The 10,508-nt window shown below is 38.5% G+C and overlaps 1 protein-coding gene across 3 annotated transcripts in view; it reads right to left on the bottom strand.

The window, feature by feature from the left end:
- GPBP1 (GC-rich promoter binding protein 1) overlaps positions 1–10,508 on the bottom strand; it is a 48,489-nt gene that overhangs the window by 18,367 nt on the left and 19,614 nt on the right. For 2 of the 3 annotated variants that reach the window (XM_006761784.2, XM_006761786.2), the window contains exons 2-4: positions 9,772–9,891; positions 2,651–2,774; positions 2,295–2,518 (exon numbers count right to left, since the gene is read on the bottom strand). In XM_006761784.2, coding sequence (XP_006761847.1) covers positions 2,295–2,518; positions 2,651–2,774; positions 9,772–9,834 — 411 coding nt within the window. In that variant the 5' untranslated portion in view covers positions 9,835–9,891. The remainder of the gene's footprint in view (positions 1–2,294; positions 2,519–2,650; positions 2,775–9,771; positions 9,892–10,508) is intronic. The other variant, XM_006761787.2, reaches the window with a different exon arrangement.

The following is a 10,508-nucleotide window of genomic DNA, read 5'->3' as shown; positions in this document are numbered from 1 at the left end:
CTAAAGCTAATCTTAATAGATATGTTTACCATCTCAAGTCCTAAATTTCCACTAATTATATCAGACATGGTCCATGTTATCTAGCAACACAGCCTGCCATGCCATAAAGGTGCTTAATGCGTGGGAAAAAAGATCCTCTACTCACATTACCAAAAGCTCCAAAGGGCAGGCATGCAAACCAGTGGATCCCTTGATACAAACGCAGGAGGACTGGCGGCGGTTACATGCGCTTTCCCAGGACTGCTCTAGTCTGAGGCAGCGGTTATGGTCTGTATGCCAGGACTGGGACTGTAACAGCTGATGCTGCCGTCTTCGAAGTGGGGGTGGGGTATAATAATAACAGCAGGAGCTAGGTTGTGCTGAGTGCCTATGTGTCGGGCACTGTTCATGAAGTGATTTACTTACATTACTCATTTAACCCTCACAACACTAGGAGAGCATACGATTATCATTTCTGGTTTGTTTAGATGATAAAAATTCCATTTCATAGTAACTATCGAGTGGATAAAATGGGCTACAGAAATGTGAAGGTACAGTGATTCCAAGGTTACCAGATTACAGGACCTAAGCATAATTCCTGTCCTTCTCTTTCCCACACCACTTCCTTGACCTCAATCCAATCTGTCATATTCTTTCACTTCCACCCTGCCCCCACACTATCACCAAACTACATCTCAAGCCATGTATCTTCTGTCACAGCTCCCACCCAGTCAAGCTGTGTCCTCCTGATCAACTCCCGCCAGCCACTTCCTAACTGGTCTCTGCTCTCACTGTAACCCATTCAAGGTCTAACTACCTGACCCGTTTTCAAATCAACTAAAACCAACTCACATGGCTTCTCCAAAGAGGCTGCCTGGTGCATTTGTAATTAAACTAAAATGTTTTATGTTACAGGCAAGAGTCCTACTCAATTAAAACCCCTTCCTCTCTCTCTCTACTGGGACCTAACACTACTCTTTACCAGCTCTTCCCCGTCCTACCAGTCGTAACAAAGCTCGCTCCTCCAAGTCCCAGCTTAAGACACTTCCCTACAGAAACCTCTTCTGATCTGCTAAACCAGAGTAGCCAATCACTTCCTGTCTAAATTCTCTGCAAAATACTAATTATTTTTTCTTTTTATGGCCTAAAGTCCCAAAAAGAATATAAACTCACTAACAGTATAGGACCTTGCCTATCTTATTCACCTATGTATTCTGAAGACCAAGAACAGTTAGGACTCAGAACCACTCGAATGCTGAATGAAGAATGAACATATACACAAAAAGAAATTACCGGAATGAATCACAAGAACTAGGTAAGAGTGTACACTAGGTCAATTTTTATGTAACTTGAAACGTAGTGTTTAGATAAGCCAGCCACATGGTGAGATTTACCAATAGGAAAAATTAAGAAAATTCTGTTTTTAATTAGTTCATACTTATTTTTAGTAGTAACTGACCTAGGCTAACAATTAGTTTTCCTTTCCTGACCACAAAGAAACTTCTGAATAGAGAAAGTTGCTGAAAGAAAGGAGAGCTAACCTGGGATTCATTAAGAGTCGTACATAAGTAATCAAGTGTAAGAGAGGCAATCTAAGTAAAATGTACTGGTAAAATAGTCTTTCCAAAAATGTAACAGCTTTCTAAAAATAGTATTATGATGCACTTGCAAACAGGCCACTAGAACTCAGCATTATTTCTGAGGGCAACTGTTTAAATTTCTATAGGGAGCCTGACTAGCCTGGCTCAGTGGTTGAGCGTCAACCTATGAACAAGGAGGTCACGGTTCATCCCTAGTCAGGGCACACGCCCGGGTTGCAGGCTCGATCCCCAGCAGGGAGCGTGCAGGAGGAAGCCAATCCATAGTTCTCTCTCATCATTGATGTTTCTCTCTCTCCCTCTCCTTCCTTGTCTGAAATCAATAAAAATATTTTTTTAATATATTTTATTGACTTTTTACAGAGAGGAAGAGAGAGGGATAGAAAGTCAAAAACATCCATCAGCTGCCTCCTGCACACACCCCACTGGGGATGTGCCCGAAACCAAGGCACATGCCCCCGACCAGAATCGAACCTGGCACCCTTCAGTCTCAGGCTGACGCTAGTAAAAATATATTTAAAATAAATAGGTTTCTATAAGGAATAAAATGACAAATTTATCAAAAGTTTTTAAAGACCACATGGTGAGTAGGACACAGACAGAAGGAGGGCGGGAAGGAAAGCTGTGAACTGGACCTGTGTTCTCAGTAGAAAATGAGCTTGTGCTACAACAGCACTTGCAAAAACCACATTGGCACTAAAATGACAAGACACTTACAAAATCCTCAGCCTCAAACTGTTTGCGTTCTCTCCTGTCTTCCTTCCTCCCTGGCTCACTGTCAGGGGTGTTGTTGTCGTGCAGTCCTTGGCCTTTTCCAGAATGGAAAATGCTGCTCCGAGAACGGGCGCTCCCGCCATGGTATCCCCCGCGATGATTTATGTTTTCAGTGCCATTTCTCCCATGCGTACGCCATCCATTTTTTTCTTTCCTTCCAAAGTTACCTTTTTTGATAATGGTAAAGTATTACAAATTCAAAGATGGTTATACTTAAAGTCTGAATGACAATCAAAACGTTCCTAAAATAATATGAAAAAAAGTTTTCTTAAATTCTATCATTCCTTAGCAAATTTTACCTCCACTGGGACGTCCAATACCAGAATCAAAGCCGTCTGAAGAGTTGTGTCGCCGACGACTCACATCATAACGATTTTCTGTCCATGAAAAGTGTTCAGAATGCTTCTCAAAATTCAGTGAGGACTGAAACAAATTATAAGCATATAGGTAAACATATATATGAAACCTAAATACAACTTTAAGAACTAATAGTCTCTGGCTTTATTTCCAAGAATTTTAAACGGTTAGAAAATGTTGTAGTTATGTCAATGTTCGGTAACTTGTAGGCTGGACCCATTGTGGGTCTCCTTTCTTCTACCTCGTGAAAACAGGAACCCATTCAAAACGAGTTTGGCCACTACCTCTACTCACCCCAACATTTGAAAGGTAAAATGGTATAAAGAGAACGAGGCAAAATATGGGTTTTATAACAAAATGTAATACTCTGTATCATATAGTACTTGATTCAAATAGTTCAAGGTTTTCTTCAATATTGACAATTACGGCAATTAAAGCTACAGTTCTATTTTAAGTGCTGTCCTCTTTCCCCAAAACAAATGTTCAAAAAAATTATCAAAAGAATATATAAAAATGATTTTAAAAAATTACAAGTGTATAAAACAACTATTTATGAAAGTTGCTGGTTTTTCCCACTACCAACTATTAATCTCTGTTAAAACTTGAAACTGTTTTGAATGCTCTGACCATTTCTCTGGGTTGTATTATGTGGCGGTTTCCTCCAGGACAGGGAGGGGAGCTCCTCAGTTGCAATGGTAATCCACTACTTGTCCCCAACGGGGTCCCTCTCTCTCACATGGCCCCATGGGACTTCCTGGTGCCAGCTGCCCTGCTGCCTCAGGCCTCGTGCTGTCTGCTATGCCCTGAAAGACAAAGTCCTTGACTATCTCCTGTCTTCTAGGGGCATCCTGGATGCGGGTTCAGTCTTGTGGGAGGCAACTGATCAATGTTTCTTTCTCTCTCTCTCGCTCTCGCTCTCTCTCTCCCCCCGCCTCCCTTCCTCTCTCTAAAATCAATAAAAACCTATTTTAAAAATAAATAAAATAGCAACAAGTACTATAATGCACCCGCATACATCTAGCCAAATACATGTAAGACTAAAAAAAAACTATGTAAAACTATAAGACATTTAAAATGACATATATATACACGCATACAAATATATATGTGTATATTTCTTAAACCAATATGAAAACAAAGCAACCCAAAAGAAATAAGAATGTGAACAGCCCTAGTGAGTGTGGCTCAGTGGATAGTGTCGGCCCATGGACTAAAGGGTCCCAGTTCTATTCCAATCAAGAACACATACCTGGGTTGTAGGCCAATCTCTGGCCCTGCTCAGGGTGTGTGCGGGAGGCAACCAATGGATGTGTCTCTCACAATCAACGTTTCTCTCTCATCTCTCCCTCTCCCTTCCACTCTATCTAAAACTCAATGGAAAGGTATCCTCGAATGAAGATTTTTTTTTAGGAATGTGAATAAGCAATTCACAGAAATGTAATCTAATGTCAAAGAACAATGAAAATGCATCTTATAGCCAAGACTGGCAAAAATGTTCACTCTGATACTGACAAAATTTTGGCAGGAGTATAATGTAAATGGTTATATGCAGCATACAGCAGTATAACTCAGTAGACCACATGGAAGAGAATTTGGCAATATCTAATCAAGTCTCAGCAATTTTTCTTTTAACTACAGGTTAAAGCCTTGTTACTAGAAGTTTGGTCCACGGACAAGCAAAATCAACATCACTTTGAAGAGTTTAGAACTAGGTCCTACCCTGAAACCTACTCTAATCAGAACCTGCATTTAAGAAAACCCCAGGGTTATCTGATCACACATTATTAGAGCTTAAGGAGCACTGGCCCAGACGATTCTTACCCACGTACAAGGAAACGTTACAAGAACACTCAACGCGGGGCTCTCTCTAGGAGCCAAAAGGTAGAAACCACCTCAACTGAACGGACAGATGAAAGGTGGCAGAGGCACAAGGCAGAACACTAGACAGAGTTTTCTATAATTACACTAAATCTGCAGGTATCAACATGGAAAAAAACCTCAAAGGCAGGATTAATGTAAAAGCAAGATGCAGACATATAAATGAATCATTTATATAAAAACATGAAACATGCAAAACAATACTATTTATTAACATTCACATAGCGAATAGTAATTAAAGAACATGCATTGAGACTACCTGTGGGGGAGAAAATGAAGACTTTTAAAACAAGTGTTATAAAGAAGTAAGCTGGACTTCAACTATACACAATGTTTTATTTCCAGCTAATATGGCAAAATATTAAGATAGGAGTATTTTGGGTGTTTAAGTGTTCTCTCAATTCTCTCTACACTTCTCCATACATTTAAATATTTCACTAAAACCTTCTACATTTTTAAAGAATTACCAAGACAAATTGTAGAAAAATATGTGCCATATTAATGGCAAGCAAATCCCACAATATGAAAAGCTATTACAAAACATTAAGAAATGGACTGCATTAACGAAGTTCTTAGAAATTTTTTCTAGCCCTAACCGGTTTGGCTCAGTGGATAGAGTGTCGGCCTGCGGACTGAAAGATCCCAGGTTCGATTCCAGCCAAGGGCATGTACCTTGGTTGTGGGCACATCCCCAGTAGGAGGTGTGCAGGAGGCAGCTGATTGATATTTCTCTCTCATCGATGTTTCTAACTCTCTGTCCCTCTCCTTTCCTCTCTGTGAAAAATCAGCAAAATATATTTTTTTTTAAAAAAAGAAATTTTTCCTAATACAAAAATATGCTCAATAAAGTACAATTTTTCACCCAATTTCACAAAGACTTAAAAATGTGAAAACATCCAGCATCACCAAAATTTAAAAAAAAAAAAGAAGCCAGCCCCCTCGTAATATTTTGATGGGATTATAAATTGGTGCAATTTTCCCAGAGTAATTAGGCACTATATACCAAATATAAAAATGTCCTGATCCAGTGACTCTACTGCTAGGAATTTACTCTACAAATATATTCCTGCAATTTAGTCCATTAATAGGTACTCATTAAATAATCCATGCAGATCCACTCAATACAAGATTATATAGCCACAGAAGAGTTAGGTCCCCGTGTACTGACTATAGAAAAATATTGGAGATGCCATCCTTGAGGGGGGAAGAAAAAAAGCAATCTTATTTGTTTACTAAAACCAGGATAAAAATATATTCTGGTGCATGAATAAAAGCCCTAACTGGGCCCTAACCGGTTTGGCTCAGTGGACAGAGCGTTGGCCTGCAGACTGAAGGGTCCCAGGTTCGATTCCGGTCAAGGGCATGTACCTGGGTTGTGGGCACGTCCCCAGTAGGGGGTGTGCAGGAGGCAGCTGGTCCATGTTTCTCTCTCATCGATGTTTCTAACTCTCTATCCCTCTCCCTTCCTCTCTGTAAAAAATCAATAAAATATATTTTTAAAAAAGCATCCTGGTATTTCATTTCTAAAAATTAGTCTACTACCTAACAATCAAGAAAAGAACGTTATTAAACTGATAACATTTAAAGTCAGATACACATGGATTCCTGTCCTAGCTCAAGAACTTTGGAACAGGTTACTCATCTCTCTCAACCTGTGCTCTCATCTGTAAATGAGGAAAAAACCGCAGTATCAGTATTGATTTTTGTCATAGAAAGTATTTTATACAGTGAGTAGTATGTAGTAACACCTCAAGAAACGTTAGATGATACAATGAACAAGGAAGAGACCGTCTCTCTCTCTTGCACATTTTCATCCTTTTTCTGGATTCCTTAGAATATCTGAGTCAGTTACAAAAAACTGTACATACAGGAAGTTTGAATACTATACAAACTCTGATACTTTGAATAAACTCAGCTACCAGTCTGACTGGATTTTCTGATCCTCTGTTGGCCTAAAGTTTAAATGGCACATATTTTTCATGCAAGCTCACATTGCTAACACCACTGACAAGTACAGAATTAATCATTGTTTTTTAAATGTTACCATGACAGAATCAATAAAGCATTATTGCTATGCTCTAGCCACATAAATAACTACAGAATATTGAATACGAATATGAAAATGTATTGACTATAGCAGAATCTCATGTTATTTTGTTTAAAAAGAAAAAAAATTCCCTATTCACTTTCCTACCACCCATCTACTCTTAATACCTCATCCCTGGCATTTTCTTTTTTCAAACAATTACTGTACTGAATCATTTATACGCCACAAGCATCTACAGATACAAGCGGCAGACCTTTTTAAATTAAATTCAAAATATTGTGGCGGTTAACTGGTAAAAGGATGCTTCGGCCTAAGGACCAATGACTTCATTGTATTTCCTAAGGTAAGAAGATGGGAAAGAAGTATCAATAACAAGGCTTACCTAAAAAGGAACCTAAATTTTTAGTTATCTACAACCACTTCAGTTTGGCATTCCTCTAATAATAAAAATGTTACTTTTCCCAAATTGCAGGTCAGAACCTATTAAAAGGTGATGAAATCTGTGCCAGTTTGCATTTTTTAATGGAAAAAGAACAAAAAACCTTAATAGCCCAGCCAGTGTGGCTCAGTGATTGAGCCTTGACCTATGAACCAAGAGGTCCCGGTTTCATTCCCAGTCGGGGCACATGCCTGGGTTGTGGGTTCTATCCCTAGTGGGAGAGGGCATGCTGGAGGCAATCTGATCAATGATGTTTCTCTCATCTGTTTCTTTCTCTCTTAAAAAATAAAAATAAAAACATGTATTTTTTAAAAAGTCTCTATCTCTCTCCCTTCCTCTCTGTAAAAAAAATCAATAAAAATATATTTTAAAAAAATAATTTAAAAAAAAGACAACAGGAAATATTAGTGCACCACAGGTGCATGCTTTTTAGTAATACCTACGTGTATACAAAAACATTCTGTGAAATTTACTTCTGACTGGGTTCCAATAAACACTTCAAAAGGCGCCGAAACCGGTTTGGCTCAGTGGATAGAGCGTCGGCCTGCGGACTGAAGGGTCCCAGGTTCGATTCCGGTCAAGGGCACGTGCCTGGGTTGCGGGCATATCCCCAGTGGGAGATGTGCAGGAGGCAGCTGATCGATGTTTCTCTCTCATCGATGTTTCTAGCTCTCTATCTCTCTCCCTTCCTCTCTGTAAAAAATCAATAAAATATATTTAAAAAAAAAAAAAAACACTTCAAAAGGCAATGCCCTATGCCAGATATTATCAATGCAGTTTACAATCTCACCACATGATGGCGCTAAAATTCTACACACCTCAGAAAACTACTCAAGTTCTGAAAATATTTTTACCCTTAAATCCTTGTATCATCCCTTCAAACAAATATATGAAAGAATTCCTTTAAGTTGAAACAGAGAACCCAGCAGTAATTATTATTTATTCCACTTATACAGCATAAGATTTAAAAGGGCTCTGTAGGAAACAGGTTAATTATAAATGTGAGTCCATAAATAGAGATTTTGAGATGAAAGTAAAAGACAGAAGGTAATAAGAATTCATATAAAAAGTATTACTGGAAGGTGTGTGTTTGTGTTTATCAAAACTACTTTGGGTAAAGTATAAGGAGATAGTTTCAAATACTGCTGGTTAAGAGTTCTAATTGATACCATTTCCTGGAGGCAATTTAAAGTAAATGAAAATTTAGAATAGGCGATCCCAATTCTCAAAGTCATCATCACTGTTTATGAGGGCCTACATCCAGATCAAGAGTCAGGTTCCAGAATGCAGGGTTTCACCAGACATAAAAGTCAGTCTCTGTCAACCGCAGATTAACATTTGAATGAAGAATTATTCTCAAACGTTTTCATGTTTTGCAACTAACTTTTCAGGTGCTGGTAATTTTCTTGATCTGCTTACAAATAAAAACAAGTCTTATACTCATTTCAGAGAACATGCACAACAGAGAAGAAGGAAGCAGAAAATTTCTGTATCCCAGCTCTGAAGTGAGCCTGGAAGGAAATGGGCCCACTAAAGGGACAGATGAGAGCAGCTGAGGGGAAAAATTAAGCAGCAATTCCAGAAACCGACACATCAGAGAGAAAGGAGTAAACAGAGAGTCTGAACTAAGAGGTGATCCCAGTGGCTTAATCAGTAGAAGTCTCCATTCCCAATCAAGTTCAAATCCCACTTTACAGGACACAAATGGAATGTCTCATCAAGTTACGAATGCCAAAGATGAGTCCTACGGAAAGAGAACAGGAAAAGCACCCTGGCTCACACTAACTCATGACAAAAGGCAAGTCAATGAGCCTTCCAGTGAATCAACCTGCATAAAAAAGGTATGATTACTAAGATCCAACTTCAAACATTAAAATTCTATTGCCTAGGAATTCTGTCACTCCAGTGCGGCTTTTTCAACGTATCATAGCCAAATTTACTATGCTCTAACAAGTCCTCATAAGGGAACAACTTTCCAAATTATAAAATTGTTCCCATAAGAGCTGTTTTAAATACTGTTCATAAAACCTGGTAGAGCTTTATTAATAGGCAGCAGATGATCAAGACCCTCTCTTGATTTCTTCAAATTAAGGAAAGAAGTGGACGACAGCTATTAAGCCAAGTAGATTGCCTCTAACAATTCCAAAGTCCCTCATACAAACTATGCTGTTTTGGTAGTTTAGTAAAATGAACAATTCTTAGATTAGTGAGTCCTGATATTGAAACAATACTGCAAACTCAACACTCCTGAAGTTTTAGTAAGGTGCCATTCAAAGTCTCACTGATTATATAAAAAAGAAGTCTTCCAGTTACATGGAAAGACTTCAAAAACCTTCACTTACAAAGAAAACAACGAACATTATCTCAAAGTAAGGCAATTTATCAAAAAAATAATATAGAAAACGGTAGGATGCAAAAGTAATATTCAATATACTAACAGATTTGAAATAGTGTATGAAACTTTTATTCGTACAAAAGACAACTTAGAAGTAAATGGTTTCATATGATGATGGTATACTGAAAACTGGTTTTTTAAATAATAAAAACCAATAGATTAAATAAAAACTAACTTAAATATTAATACAAAAAGTATTTCTCTGCAAAAATATTAGGCCTTCACGTTTTAACTACACTTGTGTAGAATGTGACCAAAGAACAGACAGAAAGACAAAAAGAAGAGAGAAAGATGCAAAGAGTACCTTTGTTGATGATGGTGGAGTGGGAAAATTAAGCCAGGCTGGAGCAAAGTCATGCTGCGCCATTTAGGTCCAGTCTCTCCGACTCAATGAAACAAGGCTTCAACACCTCATGGCAAGTCCCTGTCACATAAAAATGGAAGGAATTAGACCTGCAGCTCCTGGCCAAAATGACCTTCTTATTCTGTGTTCCTTTAAGTTACAATTATCTTATACTTCAAGGTTCCACTTATTATGAGATTCCAGAAAAGGCAAGTGAAGGAAGCTTCACCAATAGGGTGGGTGGAGGACCTTGGGGAGGGGAATGAGTGCACAGGGAAGGAGGGAATTTCTGAGGTAATAGGGTATTATCTAGGATTGTGGTGATGGTTATATAAATGTACATTTGTCAGAACTCATCAAATTGTACACTTAAACCTAGCTAATTTTATTGTAAAAAGTACATCTCAATAAAGCTTATTTTTTAAAAAATTAAAATGGCCTTATCACAGACTAGACATTCAGTGTCTCCTGATATCACACAATAGGACGCACATAACACCATCTATGATTACTCTTGCCCCACCCCAGCAAGGAATAAGAAATCTAACCTATGCCGAAACTGGTTTGGCTCAGTGGATAGAGCGTCGGCCTGCAGACTGAAAGGTCCCAAGTTCGATTCCGGTCAAGGGCATGTACCTCGGTTGTAGGCACATCCCCAGTGGGAGGTGTGCAGGAGGAGCTGATCGATGTTTCTCTTT

The sequence above is a fragment of the Myotis davidii genome, unplaced genomic scaffold (genome assembly GCF_000327345.1).
Source record: "Myotis davidii unplaced genomic scaffold, ASM32734v1 scaffold496, whole genome shotgun sequence".
NCBI lineage: Eukaryota > Metazoa > Chordata > Mammalia > Chiroptera > Vespertilionidae > Myotis > Myotis davidii.
Note: the sequence above shows the minus strand (reverse complement) of the source record. Positions and strands in the feature narration are given on the sequence as shown.